Source organism: Bacillus rossius, chromosome 1 (genome assembly GCF_032445375.1).
Source record: "Bacillus rossius redtenbacheri isolate Brsri chromosome 1, Brsri_v3, whole genome shotgun sequence".
NCBI classification, from domain to species: Eukaryota; Metazoa; Arthropoda; class Insecta; order Phasmatodea; family Bacillidae; genus Bacillus; species Bacillus rossius.
Window position 1 is genome coordinate 138662138 of NC_086330.1, and position 24722 is coordinate 138686859.

General features: G+C 36.8%; 1 protein-coding gene across 5 annotated transcripts in view; it reads right to left on the reverse strand.

The window, feature by feature from the left end:
• LOC134546213 (uncharacterized) overlaps positions 1 to 24722 on the reverse strand; it is a 720520-nt gene that overhangs the window by 278005 nt on the left and 417793 nt on the right. For all 5 annotated transcript variants that reach the window (XM_063388829.1, XM_063388828.1, XM_063388825.1 and 2 more), the window contains 3 exons: positions 21053 to 21261; positions 12343 to 12533; positions 11034 to 11160 (listed from right to left, as the gene is read on the reverse strand). In XM_063388829.1, coding sequence (XP_063244899.1) covers positions 11034 to 11160; positions 12343 to 12533; positions 21053 to 21261 — 527 coding nt within the window. The remainder of the gene's footprint in view (positions 1 to 11033; positions 11161 to 12342; positions 12534 to 21052; positions 21262 to 24722) is intronic.

Below are 24722 nucleotides of genomic sequence, written 5' to 3' on the forward strand. Positions count from 1 at the left end.
GGGAGAAAGAGGGAGAGAGAGGGAGAGAGAGGGAGAGAGAGGGAGAGAGAGGGACAGAGAGGGACAGAGAGGGACAGAGAGGGATATAGAGGGATATAGAGGGACAGAGAGGGATATAGAGGGAGATAGAGGGAGATAGAGGGAGATAGAGGGAGATAGAGGGAGATAGAGGGAGATAGAGGGAGATAGAGGGAGATAGAGGGAGATAGAGGGAGATAGAGGGAGATAGAGAGGGAGAGAGACAGAGAGAGAGACAGAGAGAGAGGTGTGTGAAGACACCACGGATAGCGCCGCCGTCCTGGCAATACAAGGAAGTCGCGGCCCGTCGACGCTATTAAGGTCGCGGAGAAGGCGATATTACAGAAGCGCGACCCACGCGGCCGCCACTGACTGGTGGTGACATCTAGCGAGCCGGCCTTTAGACGCACTACAGACCAATACCGGACAGCACTATACTAACAAGCGAGAGTGTGACAAATAACCTAGCGGCAAGACGGTGTGACTACGAAATATTTATAGAAAAATTGTTAAAGTATTTATTATATTATCAGGCATCTATTGACTTCTTTTATAGAAATTTCAAGCACTTATTTTCGTCATCAATGTTGATACCATATGTACTAAACAGATACATTCTTCACACTGGTCACACCATCGCCACCTATCGGACTGACATAACGCCAGGTTTTCACTGTCCAGTATTACTTGGATAAACAAGGCTTAGTTTTGTTGCCATTATAATAACCTCCGCAAGAGAGTTTCTGCTGTGTATCACCGGAGAAGGCACAGTTAACGTATTCAGGCTGATGCAAGTTTACATTTCAACCCAAATCCAACGCAATTGTTTTTAAAACACCCTTTCCCTTACACGCAAGTTATATGGCATGAACGTTTTAAGCTCTATTATTAAACGACCCGGCCTACCTGCAAACCCAGCTGTGCGACACGACAGGGGCATTATGTCTATATGGAATAAATACGAAAAATTTAGTATGTGTATGTACGTGCGTTTTATCAGTGTTTGAATGTTTAAAACTTCAAGAAAATTAACATTTGAATTCGAGTGTCTTGCTTTGCCTTGTATAGCTATGTTATCTTTACAGTGGACAGCATGGTTTTTATGTGCAGAAAAACAAAATCTATATCACGCCAATTTTAACATGTATAACCTTTATTTCTGGCACGGGTGAGGCTCGAGGCACCTTTAAGGCCATTACCCCACAGCGCAAAATATACACAACAAATCTTACATTTTGGTCATTTCGTATTTCCTAGTTTCAAACTTCCGAGCAGTTATAGGCCTACTACTACTACTATCTAAAAAAAAAAACAGCAATTATTTCTTATTTCATATCCAGTTGTATTGTAACATAAAATACTAAAATAAAGAAAGGAACGGGATGTATGTGTGATGAAAAGCTGTATAATTAACTAAATATGTGTAACTTTGAAATTAGGTATTAAACTGCGGAACATTGATCCAGGGACCATTTCTTCTGAGGAACCTATCCAATTGTATTTTAGCGTCAAAAAATATAATAAAGTAGACAGTTGAATGTTGTGATTTTAAAACTGTTTTTTTTTTATTTTTTAAATATAAATTATCAAACTTTATGAAACTGGATAGGCGAAAAATATAATAATCTCCGGGAGCAATGTAGCCTATAAGGTAAAATATGAAAGCAAAGTAGGCAGTTATACAAGTGGGTAGGCAACAAGTGGCAGAAGTGTCGCATCCGGGCCGAGACCGCGGGGGTGCGGCGGTGTGGGTCAGTGTGCCGCTCCAACAGGCTCGCCGACACCTGCGGGCTGTGTCCGGCCCGGGAGTGCGCTCGGCAGGCGCGGCACGCAGGGAGACCACGTGGCGAGGCGCCCCAGCGCAACTCGACCGCGCGCGCCGAACATACTGATTGCACGCCGAGCGACCGAAGACCTCGTTACCGCGTCATGGCGGAAATAGCTGCCGGATTCGTTAGCCACGTCAAAATATCAAAGAAAATTTAAAATCCTTCCCCCACGGTTTCAAAAAAAACTCATCATGCATTAATTAACGCTTGTTTCTTTTAGTGGCTAGTTCCTCTGACCAGGGACGTACATAAAAATATAAAAACGTCCCTGCAAAAAATGTTGAACAGCAGGCCAAAAAGGTTCTCTTTCCCTCCCCTCCCCCCCCCCCCCTTCCCAAGAGATTTAGGCTACACGAATAGATGTGTTTTAAAAATACGTTTTTATAGGAAAGTATTGAAAATATCAGTTTTAGAACGAAAAAAAAATTGACCCCGCGTATTACGTAGACAAGGCATTTGCTGTTTTATAAATAATTATTCGAAGCCCTTCAACATAGTCAAAATGTGCATTTACACATTACTGAATATCAACAACTTTTAAATTAATATCCACTAAACTATCAAGCTAAACACACTTTGGTTCGTTACACACTTAATTTTTCTGCTGTAAAATTACAGGGACAACGCTAAGTCACATAAGAACACGCATCGCGACGAAAAGACTTTGCAACCTTGCGCGTAAAGATGAATATACACTACGCGTATGTACCGGTACAGTCCTTAGCACTTCGTTCATAATGTCCAAGTAGAAAAGGAATTAAGACCAGACATGCAGGGCACTTTAGTAATGTCCAGATAGTAATACCCTACTACAATTCAACAAAGCTACAAATTCATGTCGACGAAACAAACTAATACTCTTACCTCCAGAAATGGGCGATGTGTAATGCGATAGCTGCAGGTTCCTGTCCAAAAGTGTCTCCATGAGAAAGACGTTCGTCAACACAAACCAAACCGACAACCCGAACGAGTTACAGAGGCAATACTTTCATGCAAAACCACTGCACACGCTATTTCCATGCCAGTGATTGTCAGTGTTGTTACTTTGAATAGATGAAACAACACATTCTAAATTTCAACAGGGACGGTGGCCTGGACTCCAACTCTAGAGAAAAGATAGCTTCGCAAAAGCACATAAAACTTGTCTCGACCAAACATTCCCGATGTGCTTTTCGCCAGCACAACTACCGAACAAGGACGCCTGGAGAAGACGCCACAATGCACGGCGACGCAGGGGAGAACCCGCGCCGACTGGCCGCCGCCGGCGCCACCTGTTGGGGGGCGGTCGATGGCGCCGGCCCAGACGGTCGCCCGCCCCCGGCCCCTGCCCCCGAGCCCCGCGTGCCCCACTTCCCGCGTCTTCCGAGCCGCTTGGTCCATGAGCGAGGAACCAGCCCACTGCTATTCCTTTTATAGCTACGGTACAGGCAGATAAAGTTTTATATATACTGCATTTGTTAAATAAATTTTGAGTTTTAAGGCCAAATACGAAAATTTAAGAATTTTTAAGTAACCTATTTTGAAAAGATACTCTTTTGAAAATCTTTATCTACCCGTGCGAAGCCGGGCACAATAGCTATTACAAAATATCATTTCTCCAAAACATAAATAAGCTATTATTATATAATTAAGAACTATTTAAGTTATAAGTATTCTATGGCAAGTAAATATTAAGGAGAAAACATAAATATCTACTTTTAAAAAATCTATGTATTCATTCGGATTGTTTGTTATTCGATTAGATATCTGATTCTCGCAGAGTTATGTTTTGTTACTATACAACAGGAACTATACATCTTTCCGGAATGAATGGTAACCTATGTCCTATATCAAAATCTGAATGGTAAACACACACACACACACACACACACACACACACAAATTTTCTCTTTAAGTAGGATTCATATCTTAATTTAATTTCGAAAATGTAAAATTTCCACGTAACTGGTTTTATGTTTATGTATCCTCTATTTATGAAGATTATAGTTAATCTTCATATTAGATTATAAAATATATATTAATATAATTATACATCTGAACAGCGTCATAATTGTGATGAAAGCAGTTATTTAAAAAAAATTGTTGATACGACCGTCATTTGATCAGAACAGTAATAATAAAGGCAAGGCCGAATAGAATTGGTGGTTGTAAAAGTTTTACATCTTTCCCATTAACCCATTTTATTTCTTTCATTTCCTTAAAAATATTATACAAATGACCTTAGTGAAATAATTCTAACTGATAACTAATGCCAGTAATTTCAATCTAAGATAGCAGGGTAGGATACTCCTTGAGACATTGTGCAAACTTCCTCCATTACTGACCTATTCCCCCGGGCTAGAAGAGGAAATATGTTTTATTTTCACAATTAATTTGGTCCGTGTATTTTGTAACTACATACATACTAAAAATAACGGAAATTAATTTGAAGTTTTAGTGATTTAATTTTTTTTTGTTTTATTGTTTTTATTTCATGATTCAATTTGCATTTTGAGACTATATCCATTTGAGTTTCGAGATAATGTGGTGTATTACATCATAATGCGTAGGTTACTTCAATTATCGTAATTCACCGTAAAATGCCGTGAACTTCGCGTGCGACCACTCCTCCGAACACCGCACGCCATCTCATATTCCCCGAATTACGAGTTATGAGGTCGTTCGGGAGTAAATGGACGCAGAGAAAAAAAGTTACCTTACGTCAGATGCGAAACTCCCAACGCTTAGGAACAGTTTGGTGATCGCATTAACGCAAGAAAATTACAGGCAAGGACTATATTCTGTGCATCCTTTCTTGCCTTTTCTTAGAGCACTGTATTAATATATATATATATATATATATATATATATATATATATATATATATATATATATATAGTGTTTGGTACATTGTTTTTGTAACAACTCGTCTAGTTAGTTATACATCGGATTGTTCGTGCAATGTTAATTTGCGGCTGCAAAAACTTAACCAGGTATACCCGTCAAAACCAGTAACCATATTTAAAAGAAAGAGTGAGCGAGTCTTTCAGAACTCGTCAGAATTGTGTAATATGAAACCTCCGTAACGAGCAAAATCAAGTGTTCTCATATTGCAAATAAACTTATAATACGAAACTCTTGACATGAAATTTAATGCAGAATTCTTTAAAATAATACCAAGCGTGGTAAATTTACGGAAAGTTAATGACGCGAATCAAACCGTTTCCGCACCCGCCGCTAAAACGTTGCTGGGGCAGCTACGTAGACTAACGAATCATTCAATGTGCAGAACGAAATTTAATACTATATAATTAAACGGCTCCGATAAAAGCGAAAAAGACTAAAAATACTGAAACCCCGCTTTGGACCTGATTTTTAACAAGGAATTGTATTAAATTACTGCCCATATTATTAAAATTCATGAACAGTTAATACCATAAAGATTCCCAAGGTATTAGTGAACTTCGGTTCGCACCATCCGCCACATACGGCAGCACCGCGGTTGTAACAAATGTAACAAATTTCCGTTACTCGATTTCCATCACATCCACGAAATTACACCCACCAAATGCCATATACCAAGAACCAAGTTGTTACACATCAAAAACTTTTTTAGTAAACAAAACCAAATATTTTGGTACAGTATAAAACGAAAAGACACAAAACTGCAAAACGTTCACAGAATAGAAAGCAATAATTGCGATTCATGAAAATAAAGAAAAGGACTTTTTGTATGAAACTTACATGCCAGGAAGATATTGGGTTTTTTTTTGGACGTTCCTTATTTATTTAGATGCGTAAAGTCTCCGGCCTGGATCTTTTATTTGATTCTTAAAATGCCTGTGTGAACTAAACCAAAAATTAATGGGTTGAGTGGTTGGTGTTTCCCGAATATCCTATAATACAGGTTAATATTGTTTGCATTGACCAGAAAGAAGTGTGCACTACACAACCACACTTGAAATATCTTAACCATAGTTGACTACCATTAAGTTTGATTATACCATCTAAGAAAATAACAGTAAACGCAATTTTGGATAAATATTTTTATACAATAACCTATGTGTCTCCGTTTGTTGTTATAAATTAGTAGCAGAGTAATTTTTTTTCCCATGTAAAATTAAACGTTTTCGAGTATTAATGTTTTTAACTACAGCGTCGAAGTATAATGTCTTTGGTAACCACACACTTAAAAATTCCGGAGAGTAAAATAAGTTAGTGTAAAAAACAATGCCATGATTTGACTGTTTCATGGCCTTTATATGAATGTGCTTTTAATTATTTTAGCAAAATGAAAGATTAACTAAAAATAGTTTCATCGCTGGGTTCGTCTATTATTCTCCTGTCCAAGGTGGTAGTTTTTTTTTCGTATTTAGGTGTCTTGTGTCAACTATTTCGTCATTGTCAGATCACTGTGTTCGACTATGCTGTAATTATTTTCTGGCTGAATTCCTCCCCAACGAATTCTCTGTCGCTGCCTTAAGCATATACCAGTTGACAAAAGCCGAAATTAGCTTATTATCCGTGGGTTTGTTTGTATACTCAATTTAGCAATCTATTCTTGATGTTTCTTCGTTGACAACCATTGTAAACCAACAATGGCGTATGCCCAAGAAATTATTTTAAAACTTTAGATTTCATGGAATTAAGAAGTTAAGTAGAGCGTATATTCTAACGTCAGTTTGAGTTTCGGGAAATGCCCACTCAGATGGCCTACACAAAGGTTGGTTACAACTTTCAACTAATGGCTCAAAAACAATAAATTAATGATAAACTTAGAAATGTAGTGTTGTGCTTATTTATGTACAAAACATAAATTGAAAAGTACACAGGAATTAAATTTGACATAAGTTCTTAATTAGTGTATTTTTAAGTGATACCTTGTATCCGAGCGATTAAATAATATACTACATCGTTTACCATAGGTTAAAAAAATTCACATATGTTGTGGGTTTTTGTTGATTAGTCATGGTTGTTTCTTCAGTACTCCACTTTTTCTTAACATATTTCTAAACACATGTGATACCAGCTTGCTTGCCCAAAATAAACTAATTATGTACTTAGAGGCTTTACTTGTAATGAGGAAGCTTTTTGTTCCAAGTATTGTGTTGGTAACATTACAAATTATACTTAATATGAAATGGACAAGGAAAATTAATTTCATAGTTTTAAAAAGTCAATAGTTTGATAGCAATTAACATTAGGTAAATTGTAGGTGCTTAGTATTTGTTTATTGGTTCTTATAAGAAAAAAATACAAGAATAGTTTTTACGAGATTGATTAATGTTTCTCTTGGCAATCCCGTAAAGGGGCGTTTTACAAATATGATTGTAGTCTAAGAAACTCAACGATTCACAAGATATTTAAGACATGATGTACTGTGGGATGAAAGTAATTAAAAAGGGGAACATATAAATGGATACTTAAAATCGTTATATTCAAAACCTTTATTACAATGAAATAACTATAAAGAAATAAAACGAATATGGAAATGCAATAGAACATCGGTAGGTAGTCTAAACTATTTGTGACCGAGACCGATTCAGATTGGCGAAAATTTTGATTAACAAGTTTAGTTTAATGTTGAATCTTTATGAGCATTTAATTCTGGAACTACTTATATGTATACAACACCGTCATGGGAACTGCCGACAGAAGGAAAAACTTAAAACTTGGAAAACAGTTCTATTTTTGAATTTTTAAATTGATTATAGTCTGAATAATTATTTCGCACTTATATACATCAGATAATGACGTAACAATGACAATGATGATGTTAGTCTGACATCATCATGATCTCCCTTAAGTGGATTTTACATACCGATGACATAGTAATGATCCTTAATTTTATCGAATAAACCAGGCGTCCAACAGTAATAATATTTTTAAAAGACTAGCGATTCAGGTTCAAATCCCACTCGAATCCTTTTATTTATTTTTTAAATAAAATAATGATAAAAAAATAAATAAAAAAGGACTCGAGTATTGTTATTATGATTATTATTAATCAAATCATAATTATTGTTAAATTATAAATATATAATAAAATAATTCAATGTGACTCAAATACAAAATATAATAGACGAAAAATTCCAATACTCTGAATCCGAACCTAGTACCTAACGCTCGCCAGTCTCATACGCTATCCGCAAAGCTACGCAGCCGATTTACATCCCGGCATTTTAGTAAGTTCATATAAGCTAGTCGTAAACTAAGCCTCTACAAATGACAATTCATTCTGTCGAATATTTACGGGAGAAGGGATAAAAGGTCACGATTACATGTAAAACTATTATGTACGCAGTTGGCAATCATATAAAAGTAGGGCACTTATCTTATTGGCTATAAAATATTTTTTTTTCTCGTTTTACTTTTCGGAAGATGATTGTAAACCATTACTTTTAAATCAAGAAAATTTTTATATTATTGATTTATATTTCATCGGCGAGTGCTTCAGAAGATTTCATACAGATTTTCTCAGCTCTCTGTACCTAGATTTCTATAAATATCAATATGATGTCAGCATGATATCATTGATCCTTACATCATTTTTTAGTCACAACAGATGTCAGTAGTATGTCAAAATTACGTTAAAATTCATTACCTAGCTGTGACTTATCAGTAATGGCAGGCCTAGGTCATGTGTTCACTGGGCAATGCATAGTATACACCAATTAAACTTCTCATGTGGTTAATTCAACTTCACTTCTGCTACTACAGCAATAGCATGTCGGTGACGCGAACTCACAAGATTTAACCCATCCAAAAAGAGTCCAACACGCACATGATACAGTCGAGTATATAGAATGTATTAGTGTATATATGCGTATACATGTACACAGGCCGCTGTGCGTCGCCAGACTGGCGCAACACGTCACTACCATGTCGGTGACTCGAACCCATAAGTTTTACCCCTACCAAAAATTAAATCGCTCAACCCTGCTAAAGAAGTTTTCACTTCAAAAATCTTGCAGTCAGAAGTAGCAGAGACATCTAATTATATTAACGGAAGCGGATTCCTGACAACTTATTTTAACTACTTATCTAGCCTTACACACAAATAAGACCTAGTGATATCTGAAATATTAGTTATTTTTTCTATTTTTGTTTAAATAACATGTACATGCATGAAATAGACGTACGTAGGTTTTGATATTTTGAATATGATTTTCATAAAGCATAAATAATGTAAACAGAAGGGTATAATATCAAAGCCATAATTGAATTGGCCAACACTGATGCAGCCTGCTTGTATGCAAATAGAATAGAAGTGGTAAGTTTTCTAACCTAACTGGTCAAAACATGTTGCAAGATTTAGTGCCTTTTTGGTATTATCAAAACAATATATCATATTGTATAACAGCACGCAAGTTTCATTTTGTCCACCTAGCACGATACAATTGTAAAGACGCATTTTTCCCAGTCAATATCGGACAATAAAAATAGATAATTCTGCATTTAACGTCAGTGTAGCCTGTAATGTTTCGCTCCATACAGAGTACGTGGTCGTTCTCGTGACTTCATTCAAAAGGGGGATTCATATTTTAAGTAATTATTTTGTATTTAAATTAAACGCCGGTAAAAAAAAAGTGGAATTTTTAGATGGTTTAATTTAAATGAAATAAAAATATTTAGATCTCATACTTTTTGCATAATTAGTTGCCAAAGTTAAAATTTTAACGATATTGAGGCGTACAAGGAAAACATATCATTTTTAACTTTTCTACTATCCGGTTTAACAGTAATAATAATGGCTACTTCCAGAAACTGTTGAAATTTCTTTCAAAAAGTTAAAATTTACCTACCCTTTCAAAATCCACAAATTTGTGAGGATTCTGACAGCTAAACCAAATAAAATATTTATTTTTAATAGACATGCAAACACTATCATGAAGTAGACAGTACCATTACCTTTGTACCTAAAACATTTTAGCTTTGAAATCCATTTAATTATTCTCGCTTTTACTCCCCAAAAACAACAAAAATGTAACTTTGGCAGCAAATTATGCAGAAAGTATGCGATGTGTAAATTTTTTTTTAAATTTCGTAAAAGTTAAATGATTTAAAAAGTCTACAAGTATCTGTGATTACGTAGATGTAAAATCATTAACTGAAATGGAAGGACCTCCCCCCCCCCCCCTTTTTATACGGTAATCTATACTAATATTATAAAGCTGAAGAGTTTGTTTGTTTGTTTGAAACGCGCTAATCTCAGGAACCACTGGTCCGATTTGAAAAATTCTTTCAGTGTTGAATAGTACATTTATCGAGGAAGACTATAGGCTATATTATATTATCAATAACATTAGGGATCCTTACTAAAAGTCCAATTTAGAATCAAATGCGTTGGAGGGGGTTAGATACAACATGCAGTACACGTACGAAGTGTGTGTTGACAATGCCGCAGGAGCTAGAAGTTTATTTACTATTGCCTATTAACATTGTTGCCACGCACTAGATGCCTTGTCATTCTTAGTTTTCCCATACAAGTAAAAAAAAACACCCGTGTTATATTAACAACGAAGCAATCAGTACCCTCATAAGAGTTCAATTAGTATTTAAATACTTTTTATCACTTTACATCGCAAACCTAAACTATTGTTTTTTTTTCCTCTCTCTCTGTGTTTAATTTGTTTTTTATCGCCCTTTTTTTCAAGTATATATATTTTACAGACTTGAAACTTCACAGTAATGTTCCTTATGTTATGCAGGATGACATTTTCCGAAAATTAGATCCCATGGGTGGTTAAAACCAGGCGACAGTGGGTACTTTGTCTGCATGAGAACAGGATTTTGCATTGTTCATTCCTTCTGCGTCTCCATGACAACGGGCATCGCGCGGCAGTGGCGTACCCACAAGGAGGGGCATGTGATGTATAATGAGCGGCGCAAGAGTGATCTGCCTGTAGACTGCCGTAGCGAAGTACGGGTACATCAGTTGTACGTTGCGTGCACGAGTCGGGAAACCATCGGTGCTATTCATTTTCTCTCCGGAACATTATACAGCATTGTAATAAATTTTCACTGAATATTTTTTTTATTTACCATTACTGTAAATGGGAGATGTGGCTTAATTTTTTTCCCATTAGTATAGCCGTGCGAAGCCGGGTCGGGCAGCTAGTGATTACATACAACTACTCCTAAACTGCCTGAACTCCATGTTAGATTTACTGATGCAGAAACAAAGCGGAAGAGATATTCGCTCACCCGCGAGATCGACGACGACTTCCTCAGTCAGGGAGCGGTTCAAGTTGGACTTCCTCTTGGAGCTCTTGTCCTTCTCGCGGCGGTCCAGGGTCCTGGCGGCGGCGTCCGGGGGCGGCGCCGGCCCGGGCTGCAACACAACCTCCACCTGCACTGCAGGCCTCGTGGTCAGACCTCCGGGACCACGGGCCCGCGAAGGAGACCATTATCTCTATTCAGGGGCGTAGCCAGGGGGGGGGGGGGGTTAGAGGTTCAACCCCCCCCCCCTACCATAGCACCAAATCTTTAATTAATTTCTTATTAATCACTCAAATAAATTTCATATTAAATTTAATAAAAATTTTACCATTACAATATTTAAATTTAAGTACCGAAAACTACTAAAATAGCACTATTTTACACCTTAAAATCCAAATTTTCCCGGGGGAGGACCCCCGGACCCACCGCTTTAATACGGGGGGGAGGGGGGGAAGCATGCTTCTTAACACCCCCCATACAAAAATCCTGGCTACGCCACTATCTCTATTGCATTTCCTGTCACTATTGCGGTGTAAGGAAGAGTGAGTTTGCGATGATACTGAGCAGCTCTCGGGGCTCGAACCCGCGCTATGCATGGTGGAAGTGTACTACTGCAAACTGTCGGAAATGCGAAGTGAATTCGACGATCGTCCAAACGCCCGACCACTCGCCTGCTTCCCGCGGGGCGTCTGAACGCCACTGCGCTGTGATCCCACCTCATCGCGGCCCGACCAATTCAAAACTTTCGCGAAAACGATTGCGCCTGTAACCCGACAGGGTAATCGTAATGCCCCGCGATTCGCCAAGCTCCTGTTCACACCCGTAGCTTGTGCCCCTGGAGAGTAGGCACGGAGGGAGCTGGGGTCGGCCAGGGGCGACCGAGGTTACAGGAGCCCGGTGCGGCACGATGTCTCCCGCCCGGAGGGGCCTTGGCCAGCGACCCACGGCGGCCCTCGTCCCAACAGCGAGTGGCTGTGCCCTCGGGAATTATTTTTGCACAACATAACTAATAACTAAACGTTGATGCATTTATGTTTGCTATGGAAAAACACAGGTATTGCCACACTGACGATATAAAATTATTTAACTCCATGTTTAAATGAATTAATTATTGAAAAAAAATCACACGTAAGTTTCGAAAACTTGAAAAATAAAAATTAAATTCAAAACTATTTATTATACCACAGAAAAAAAAATTGTATCAAACGCACACGAATATACAGTGGCTGCGTGCCTTTGACGTGACTGAATTCCACCGCGGTTCACGAGTCCCGGCGGAGAGGAGAACACTCACCTCGAGGTCGGAGGAAGAGGCCGTGGCGGTCCCGCGGCGCTCGGCGACCCCCAGCTTCCTGGCGCGCGCCTGGGGGGCGCCCGTGCCGCCGCTCAGCCGCAGCGAGGCCGGAGGGGGGGCCGAGTCCTGGCCGCGGCTAGGGGAGATCCTGCTGCCGGCGCCGTCGGCCCGCCGCGACTCCTTGCCGCTGTCTGCGCACGCGCACACGCGCAGTGCAAGTCCTCTCACCCGTAGTGGCGGGAGGAGCGACATGACAAGCCGCGACCAGCGACATGAATTACGCGAGGCCAAGTCGCCGCTTCACAACGGCAAATGATGGAGGGACATCAAAACAGAACCTTGTTGTATGAGAATACATAAGGATGCGTCCATATCACTCGCATCCCTACATCCCTTAGAAAATGCAGCCACAGTGTAAGACACATTTCTAAGGGATTGATATCATCCGAATACTTTTACTGCTAGCACCACCTGTTGTCGGTACGTCGTACCAATGTGCGAGTGTCGCATCCCTAGAAATCTTTGAGTTAGTGGACGCATGTAGGGATGCACCGGCATCCCTTATGAGAATTCGGAAGCAACGCAAAGATGGCCGCGTCCACTACGATGCACTTTTAGTGAATACCATAGCTAAGGGATCCATTGGGCTAGTGTCCGGATGTAGCTCATGTTTGTAATGTGGGAGTAGAGGCTATAAAAACAAATTATTTGTTTTTCGTGCACGGAACTGGAAGAACTACGATTTTTTAAATTATACTTCTGTAGGCGCGTTATGAAAAAAAGGTCAGTGAATTTTTGTGATGCACGCGCACAATGCAACGAAATTTTCACAGGATGAAAAAAAGCTATATAAAAATTTACATAAAGATACAAATTATATATGCGCTTCAAAATCATATTTATTGTGAATATTAGTGATAGTAATGTGTTTATTAACTTTTGTAAGTATTTATATAAGCGAGGTTATGTTCCCGTATGTATAATTTATTTGCATTATAAATTACATTATTTAATAAATTATGAAAGTAAATTAGGTGAGACATTCAGCATATTTAATTTTATTTACATGTTTATACTGAATACTGAGTATTACTTCAAATAATTTAATTTGATTGAATTTATACTTTTCTAACCGTATTTATATTATCCCTCCAGTCTTTTTAGTTTTTCATTTCTATTTATTATTTGCAGGCAAAAATATAGTTTATTATTACGCCAAGTAATAGTAACTTCTAACGCCCGTACGTAAATACATGCACTTATGGTTTTTTTTTTCAATGACAAGCTTGTTTATTAAGTTATTTTTATCTCACTATTAAAGTATTAACATATTGCGTGACAGAGATGATCAATTTTTTTTATACAAATTGAAATGATATTCTTTAAAAAAACTAAATTAGCTTATATTGTATTGCAATGTTACATTATACATTTTTCTAAATAAGCAAAATATTTTCTGAGATATTTCAGAAATTTTTAAAAATAAAAAATTTGGGATTTTTTAAAAATATATCCTGCACATTAAAGTGTAACACACATAAACCGGGCAGTGCTCAGCGGCCTCTTGTTTTGCTCGTGAAGAGTAATTGCCCACGCTCGTGTGTCGCTGAGCGACAGACGGTGACTTGCCCGCGCCGAGTCGCCGTCTGCCGAGCGGCGACCCGCGACACGCCTAGCGCTGCTCTAGGACAGAGCGACGTGACGTGACGGACATTTTCGCTGTCGCGGGTTGTGGCCCGGCCCTGCGACTTAACAGTGACAGTCGTTCCCGCTACACGCGAAGTGGTTGTCGCCGCGACAGTGAACTTTCGCCATCCCCGTGCACCCATCGCTGGTGTCGCGGGCACAGCCGCGAGGTACCTGGGCTTGCCGAGGCAGACGTTGAGGAAATATCCGTCTGCGCACACACAAGTCTCGTCACTCCGCTCAAAACATTGTCAAAAAACATAATTACGGCTTAAATGACGTTTTACGCGCAACGCATGATCTATCGTATTGGATAACTCATATCAAGTAAGACGGAACGTGTGGACGGCAAAACGTACGTCTCACCGAAACGGGGCTAGGACCGACAAATATAAATGCTTTGTTTTCAGAGAGGTGATCGGACATGCAAAGAAATAGACTCATGAATATACTCATGAAAACGAGTCTTTTTTTTTTTTATGAATTAGTTACCACCTCTAATAATTGACTATACCCACCGCAATCCATTCGTAGATAAATTGCGAAAATCGTCGGGTTCGTCCTAGTTCTTACAATAACTATGTGTGAATATTAGCTTTGCTTGAAAAGCCGCTCTTGTACATGAGCATAGATCTACCCCCCCCCCCCCCCCAGGAATAAAACAAAACCCTCTTTCTGACGGGGCCCACTTGCTCTAGCGAAATCTTAACTGTGATATAGGAATGACACCAACGTTATCCCCCCCCCACCCTGGGAATCATACACATTTGCATGCTTATCTCCTGAGCTGATGCAGTTGCATAAGGCAAACAAGTCAATAACAACAAGGCTTCCTCAGTTGCGGAGGAACTCGCGCGGATAACGGAGGTAAAGTTGGAACGTGTACACACCCGACAAAATGAACGTTTTATCGTACGTTTAGCATGACCTACAATATATATAGTAAATCGTTGCGTGCGTGCATACCGCCCTTGACGTAACACCATCTTGGTCAATGTGAATGACGGCTGTTCCGGGTATAGCCCGTAACACCCCCCCCCCCCCCCCCCAAAAAAAAAAAACAAATAAAAAAAATTCTTCCGATTATCTCATCCTTACTTTGCAGAGAATATTTTACTTGTGTATTCACTCTCAATTCCCAATGCAAGATTGATGCCGTTAGTGCTCTCATTTCCGTGAGCTCTGTTGCCAAACATACGCGGTACGGCACAAAGGTTTTCAACGTATGTATTTTTAAAAAGTAATGAAATGTTTTGTTTAATGTATCTGAAACATTTTATTTTGCGAAGCCAATATTGAATGAGAATTTTTTAAACAGACATTTTCTTGTATTTCATCCAGATCATAATATGATACCTACTCCATTTTTTTTTTATGTAAATGCAACAACTACTCCATATCTGTTCCAACAGTTTAGTCAAAAAAAGACATTTTTACATAATTTAATTTAGAAAGGTTTGTAACTATCTTAGCAAATCACATACTTTAATGGAATGCCTTGTAATTAATAATAATGACGGATTGCTACAAATACTCAGATTCTCCTGTGAAAAAACCATCGTACGTTTTTATTTCTTCCAGAAATACATACTGCAACAACACTGTCAACAAAAACTATTTTATAGTCTTAGAAAATCTACCAATAGTACATTAAATAATATGTATGTACTGCTATAATTAGCAATGGTATACAAAATAAGATTATTTTATGTTAACAAGCAAGGTAGTATCAAACTGGCAACAGTGGGCGCCATTTACTCTGCACTGCAAACTATGAGCGAGACACTTGATAGTGACGACCCCCCTAGACCTTGAAGTATTGTATAAGCACTGCTTTGCCTCATGGGCGTCCCAGGATGCACCACTGTGACGTAGCAGAGGGTGGTCCTGGGAATAGGATTGTTACCGTCCGAACCATCTTACACGGATCTATATTTCAACTCTGCAGCACGCGATTCCGTCAATATTTAATTATGGGACTTTCAAACAAACGCCAATTTGAAGAGATTTTCTTAAGAGTGGGATAAATAGCTACTAGAAATTCCAGCTGCTTGAAGCGTAACATGTGCGCCTGATATTGTGCGTTAGACCTATATATCTCCGAGTCCCTCGCGATAGGCTAAACTTCTCAGTCCCACGATAAGGACCGAAAGGGGTGGGGTGGCACTGCGAGGCAGTCGGATTTAGTTTTCCTTGCTGTCGCTGTGTTAGCTTGGGATATATGAATGGATGTTCATTTATAAATGCATAAATGGCGAAAACAAACGCATGTTTTGTAAAAGGTAATGCTCGTGGTAATTGCATTTGTCTGTGCGAAGAAAACGGAATAGAGGTAAAAATCTAGCAAATTGGAGAGAGAAAAATAAGTAAGTACACAAATTATTTATAGTATACGAGGCGTTTTCAGTGTATAGCTTCAGGCAGTGTAATTAATAAAAACATGTGTTTTTTTACCTTGATTTAAGGTTAAAGGAATGCACAAAGACTGAAGAAAGTACGGCAATTGCAGAAACTACATCTGAGAATGCTAAAAGCAAGAAGAAATTACGTTATGAATAGTTTATATTGTGTATTTTATTTTGTATTAAAGGAAAAACCTTTTTACTTCAGTAACTACTATTCATGAAACATACATGTATTATATATGTGATACATTATATATAAAATACATTTTAGTGTTAAATGGGATACAAACAAGACATACTTTTATATGCTACGTAATGAAACAACTTGATAGCTTTGAAAACTTGTAATATTTTTATGTATATTATCAATTTGTATGTAACCGCGAGGTAAACTATTGTAACTTATGTATTTTGTTTACAAATCAGCTTTACAGTTTTGTGTAATTATTCGTATTTTGTGCTGTGTTTATAAGTGTTGAACTGCAAAATCTGTAAAACTTATCCCCCAATAAATGCCTTGCAAAGTAATATCCCACGGTATATTTAGTTCATTTAATTTTTATACAACTATTATTATTTGGTTGAAAATAAGATGTATGCCAAGTAACCTAAAAGCCACTAAAAATTATTAATTGTATATCCACAATCCAGTTAAATATTTGTAAATAAACGGCACTATAAAATATATATGTGCAAAGAATACTCTAAGAATAATGTAAATGAGGTGGACGCGAATGCAATGACAAGAGAAATGCAGAGTAACCCGACAAGACATGTGTTATCGAAAACCAGACCTTCCTGTACAACTTTTCCACACATTCGTCAACAAGGCGCAGATAACAGCCGGAACCCGATCACTCTAATGGCGAGGATTATCTACAGCGCTCGGGTCCATGATGTAAAGAAGGGGAGGTGAAACCGTGCGCAGGTTTTCCCCCTCCACGCGCTCCCTTGCTACGTCACCTTGGTTGTAGCCAGCGCTCTTCTTCCAGGCGCTATCATCCATTTCATCTGCGTCTCGTGCGAACCTTTGTTATTGTTGGTGCTTAAATAATCCTGAGTGCTTTTATGTAGCTGTGCAGTGTTCGGATGTCACAATCATTTCAAATAGACTCTTGATTCTGGCATAAAATATTTTTCTTTTCCAAATAAATGAACATCTTTGCAATAAGTGGGTGAACGTATGCAAAAGAAAGGACACATTCTGTGTTAGCAGAGGTAAGTTTAAACAAACGTGATTTTAAGTAGAAATGTCACTTGTTTTATAATACGAGTATTTATTTTTAATTATTTTATATGATTAACTGTAGGTTAATATTAGGCCAAGGAATATATTTCGTGCAAAATACTGAGTTATTATCTATTCCTAAAGTCTTTCGCGGTAAAAAGGTTATTTATTGAATTAATTTATTAAAAATGAAATCTCAACGTATATATACCTACCCATTAAAAAAAAAACTCAACTCAATTGTTTTTAAAATGTTTGTGTGTTCGGGCATCAGCGAGACCTACAGAATTTATTTCAATTTAACTTTTTTTTCTTGTTTGTTATAGCACTAACCCAAATACTAGGTTTGCAGTATTAATAAAGGGGGAAATATTTCATCAATGCATGTAAACAAATCGAATGAAAGTAGGAATGTGAATCCCCTATACATCAAAAAGAAACATGCGCATTTTTTCTATTCAAAATGTTCTCTTTAATGGAGTGGGGAGGACATAAGATATCATTACGTTTAAATATATTTATGTATACACGCAAAACCGTGAGATAAGAATTAAAAAATATAGAAAAAATAAACAGGCTTACATACAACCACTTTTAAAATTCTGGGTCTAATATGTTTGTTTTAAATGAATTCGTTTAGGCTTTGGAAGAAGTTAATTTTTATTTCATTACGATATGTATTTAACTTAATAATGTTAAGGCAAAATACCGCTCAAAATGCGGTGCGTGAAAGTGAATTACTTTTCTTGTTACATGTGAGATACTGATTTTAATAATATGTTAGTTACCTAAAGGTATTTTAAGATTTCAGCATTACAATCTCTTTGTGTTGTGTTATGTTGTTGGTTTACTCACAATAATGAAAATTAACGTAAATTAATTCATTGTTATCTAATGTTGTCTTTGCCAATTTTTCCATTCAAGCGTTTAGATAATGGTATAATTTTGTTTCGTCTCTCATTGTAAGAGTTTGTGTTTACGCCTTAAATAGCATTTAACGCGTTAAAAAAACTAACGTTTTAAATACTTAAACATAAGGTTTGCAGGGACCATAGCTCAGTACATTCTCAGCGCACGTGCGGGTGTGCTCCATAGGTGAATCCAGAAAAGGGGGGGGGGGGGGGCCATGAGGCACGTGCCCTCCCACCCATCTAAGGGTAAAATATGCATTGATTAATAACGACTTTTGCAGTAATAAACAGGTATCATACTAGGCCCAGACTCACGGTCTCTCCACCCCCCCCCCCCCCCCCCCCCACCAAAGTAATTCCTGGATCCGCCCCTACTGTGTCTACAATCCTAACACTAACAGAACTCGGCTATAACTAAAAACAGTGTAGCACATAAGTTTGCATGTTTGTAGGTATTCATTTTTCTAGATTCTATAACTATAAAGCGCATGAGATATATAAAAGCACAGCTATGTATTGAAAATTGTACATGTGTACATTTGCAGCGCGGCCTTGGAATAGTAATTATGGAAGGTAGCGGCTTTTCCGTAAAACTAGATATAAGTGGGAAAAATGGTATTTCCGATTTTAATGTTTCGACGATTACAATGATTTCATTATATTTCAATATATTTTTTTGTATTTTTAATGCTTTTAAAACACCATTTCCCTTGAATTTATTGCCTTCAAATCATTTTAGTATTACAGAATCCAGGAGGAATTTTAAAACGCCAATTTTAAGGGGAATTAGATGAACTTAAGATATTTATTTTGTAATTTTTTTCCATGGAAAGGCCGTGACACTCTTCAATTGTCTTATCAAATTATGCGAGTGCCTGCAAATGCACAATGTACGGTAGGTAAAACAATACTTATTTTGTTATAACATGGAATTCTCAGTAAACAAAATTATAGCAAGCAACATTTTTGAGTTTTCAGAAGTTAACGTTATAAAAATTGAGAAAAAAACACCTACAGCCAAGATACACGCGTTAAAATTACATTCAAATACCTATGAGGGACGGGAGTTCTTCAAGCCATTATGAATCGGTTTTGGTTTTAATAAAATGTAGTGTAGAAGGCATACGGGTTTTGTGAAATATTTACTAGCGAGTTATTTTGCAATTGAGTTATTTTTATTAATCAACCAACAATTATGTGCCATGTTTTAACGCACAATGTGCTTGGGGGGATGTGAAAACTATTAGGTTTTTCCTCTCCAAGATAATAAACAAATCTAACCTTTTCCTTTTCTTTGCCGTGAAAAAAATTTTGTAATACCTGCAAGCTGTTTTTTGCTGAATATTGTAGAGCTATTTGGTTTAATAATATGTTTTAATAATTTTTTAAATATACTCTCTATCATTATTTACCCTTTTGTTTATTGTTTGTAACTAAATAAAATTAAAATTAGTAAATAAATCAAAAGCGCTTATGTTTATGTAAATTACAAATACGTATTTATAGAAACTTTGCTTTGTGTCAGATGATTTTTTTTGTAATATGTTTGTATTATTATTTGCCGCCTGCATCCTGAATGTTTATTATATCTATTTTATTAATATTAATAATAAATATTTTTGAAGTATATTCATTCCAATTCCCATTACCATTCTGTGTTTACAAGACCCAATCAACTTTTTGAAGTGATGAAACAGCAGAAAAATATTGCTTCGTTGATTTTATTATTAATATAAACCCCGTGTTTGGATGCTAATACATTTATTTAAACTGTATGTTCTAAATGCATAATATACAATGTGCATAGCAAAGTATTTTTATTTACGCTTCGTGGTCACTCTTACTATTCAAACTATTGTAAATGAACTTTTTGCGTCGTATTCCCGTAAGCGCGCTGCGTGTAGACCGGGCGGTGCGACCAAGGTGACGTAGTGCGCAGTGGAGGACGAGTTTGGGCGGCCGGACGGTTTCACCTCCTCTTCTTTACATCATGCTCGGGTCTTGCTGAGGGGATGGAATAAAAGTGTCCTATCTCCAAACAGTGAATTGGCAAATTTTCGGCTCAAACATGAATATGCAGTGACTTATGTGTGTGCAAGTAATTCGCAATTGTATGAAGATAATTATTTCCAAAAATCATATACTATAAAAGAATGTTACATGTAAATCGTTCAGTTTTTACTTTTTTGTTATACCGATTACTTTATTTTCTGCAAGTTGTCAAATTTGCGCTAATATAAAACTTTTTACTAATTAATTTTGCTTATTAATAACAACACTAACCGCATTCTGACAACTGGCATCATTCATTATACATTTCCTCAATGATGTTTAAAAATCTCATTCATCTGCATTAACTGGTTTGACCTCTACTTGCGGTCGCATTGACCACTAAAACAGCTCTAAATGAAGCCCTTTATCGCCCTCTTAAGCACTAAGTCTGCCACGAGATAACGTGATGATGCCTTGCGGCCACTGACCCGAGGAGCTGGCCCCGGCCGCCCGCAGCCGCGAGGTCCGGGTGGTGCGCACGGGCGCGGGGTCGCGGCTACTGACGCAGCGGCGCGCGGGCGGGTCGTCGGCTCGCGCGCCGAACTGCTCGGCCAGCTGGCGCCGCCGCTGCTCCTTGTAGCGCGCCATGCGCTCGGCCGCCTCCTCCGAGCGCACGGGCAGGCAGGCGCGCCGCTCACTGCAACACCGCGCACTTCATCACACACTTCATCGCACCCCTCCGGGCGAACAGCGTGGCATTTTAGTACAAAAACATTATTTCACATCGGAAACATTTTCCACCTCGCAGATACGAACAGTCCTCCATTAAATGAAAAAAAAAAATTAGTTATAAATCAGTCACGTAACATTTTTTTTCCTTACAGAAGACCGAGTGAGTAATCTACGGGATGTTTTGGGAGGATTGCCCTCGGATATTATAAAGCAAGCCTGTAAAAATTATATTTTGTCGTGAAGGCTTTTTTTTTGTAGGGATGTGTTGACTTTTCCTCATCCCTAGCCACTTTTCTTTTTTATTGAATTGAGCCGTTCTTTCATTATTTCGCCTTTGCCGGGTTCATTAACCACTTTCGGCACAGTCTACAAGGCGTCGGTAGATTCTCAAGTACCTCTTTCTTCTAGAAATATTTTGGAAACTTCTATCAAAATTCTAGAAAATTTTAAAAGAATTTGATGTACATAAAATATTAATGTTCTCCAATATTACACAATTATCGATTAAACATTCTCATTTCACCATGCAGCGAATATATTATTTTTTAAACTCAATCCATCCAGCATTGAATAGCTTAGAATGAATTACATAATATGCCAACTAATGTAATTATTCAATTTTTTTTGACCTTCTAAAACTATGTTTCATCTTTTGCACTAATAACGTGGTCGTATAAAAATTTGCTTTGCACTGAGGTTTAAGATAAGATGGTTAAATTTGAACGGATTTTATAAAAAGAAAGTCTTGACTTTTTAAAATTTTTACTGTAATAATTAAGTTTCATAAAAAATTGTTTCAGCCAAAGTTTTAGATAAAGTTTAAGATTCATACAATAAATTATAACCGATTGGATAATATACTTACAAACCTTATTTCCATTTCCTTGCAGTAATAGTTGGTTAAATAAACATTTATTTTTAATAAAATTTTTAGACATTTAGATAATTATACAAAAATAAGAATAGGATTGATAGCGTACATTGTAATGGAATTTTTATATATTTTCTAATTCCAAACATGGTTTTTTTTAACCTCTTGAAATAATTGTATTATCAAAAAAAGATTCAGACAAAAGTTATTGATAATATTTTTACGGTTTACACACAATCTGAACGGATTTAATATTCTATCTACAAAGGGAGATAATAAATTTTTTACACTTCAACCACCATTATTTTTCACTCCTAGCAGTAATATATGATAGTATAAAAAATATTTCAGACGAAACTTGTAGATAATGGACAATAAATTAGAATCGATATAATAATGTACATGGAACGGAATTTTTTATTCCACCCCTTTTTTAATCTAATTTCTGCAAAGGTTCGTTTTATCAAAAACGTTTTAGATAAAAATTATAGCATTAATAAAAAATTTGAATGAATTCGACCGTGTGCTTACTAAGGAAGTTTTGAATATTTTTTTTGTCCCGCAAACCTTGTTTTTTCCCACCCCATTCAGTTACGATTGGTTGCATCAAAAATATGTGTAGACAAAAGTTTTCGGTATACCCTTACGAGTTATAATACATCCAAACGGATGTGATATTCATCATATTATGGGAGTTATAACGATTTTTCTGTTTTAAAAAAAAACCTTCCCCATTTATGCCCCTTTGTTTTGATATTGCCCATTAACGAACTCTGAGATATTGCATGATTATATTTTCTCTATCTTTTTGAAAGTGATGTGTGCAAAATTACGGCAGTTAAAGTGACCATAAAAATGTGAAAAAATAAAAAAAACACAAGCCTATATACACACATACACACACTTAACAACTGGTTCCCCCGAAACCTAAGACTTTTCCTTCAGGACTTTTATAAGCTAAGTTTGTGTTATTTTATGACTGATATAATAGAAATCAATAGTTTTACAACAAATGATACACACATAGTAAAATTTCATATTCTTAAAGTGCCAGGTTATAGGTAATATTGGTTCTTAAAATCATTAAATAAAGATTTAAAAGACTAAAAGATTTATATACGTATGTAATGTATATTTTTCTTCATAATTCATGAAACAAAATACAAAATTATACAAGATCGGACTCTAGGTTATTGCATTCGGATGTGTATACTTTTGTTCCAGGGTAACATTCCTACAAATGCGTCGTACACGATGCTTTGTTATAAACTTTATCGCCGACAAACAACATGTCAGCTACTGCAAAAAAAAAAAAACAGACACGAAATGTTTTAATTCATAGTTTTGGACATAAGCCACTGCTATTTTTGACTGAATGTTTGTGCCTGGTGACGAAAACAGATCTGTTTAACATTGGCTAATTTTGTCTTGTTTGGGATGTGTTTTGTGAAATCATCTCTCTTTTTGTCAGTTCTTCGGTTTTTTTCTCTATGATATTCAATGCAAACTAGCAATGGCGTATGCCCAAAATAATTATTTAAATCATCTGTCCCACTGCAAGAAAAAAAATGCTTTGTTTGCTGTCAATAGTTTTTTTCCTTACCTTTTTCAACAGATGGGCAATAGATACATAACTTTTTCATATCCCCCATGGAATTTGGGTAAAAAATTACATCATGGCAGATCATAGGCGTACGAACACACACATTTATTCAAATTTCGAACCAACGTAGATAATGTCTCAGTATGTGTAACACGACGTTCGAAACTAATGATGTCCTGCGCACACTTCAATTAAAATAAAATTAAAATATCCCTTTCAGTACAGTCTTAGGCATTGGTATATTTTGAAGTACCTATTCTTCTGCAAATGTGTTTGGAAACTTCTATAAACTTCTGTAACACTTTAATGTTATCCAACATAACAAAATGATAAATTTAAAGTTCTCGTTTTTCATGCAGCGAAAATATTATTAATGTTTTTAACGCAATGCATCCATTATGAATAACTTGTAAAGAATTTCGTATTATGACAACTAAGGTAGTTTTAAGTTAGTTTTTTACCTTCTAACACTATTTTTTATCCCTTGCACTAGTTACGTGGTCTTATATAATTTGCTTTGTAGCAAAGTTTTACAATATTGTTTAAAATAAATACGAACGAATTTGATACTATGAAAGTTTTAATTTTTTTTAAATTTAAAGCCATGTTTTACGGTAATAATTCATTTGATCAAAAATTGTTGCAGCCAAAGTTTTAGATAAAAATTATAAGATTTTCCAACAATCCGAATGGATTTGATGGTGTGATTACCAAGGTAGTTAAGAATTTATTTTTGTATTTCAACTCCTATTTATCCACCCTTTGCAGCAATAGTTTGTTTATCAAAACCTGTATCAGATAAAAGGTTTAGATGATATTTATAAGGTTTACAAACTATTTTAACGGATTTGATAGTGTGCCTATAAGGGAGTTTTGATTTTAATGTCATTCAACCCCTGTTTATTCCACCCGATGTAGTAATGGTTGATGGTAAAAAAAAAAAATATTTAAG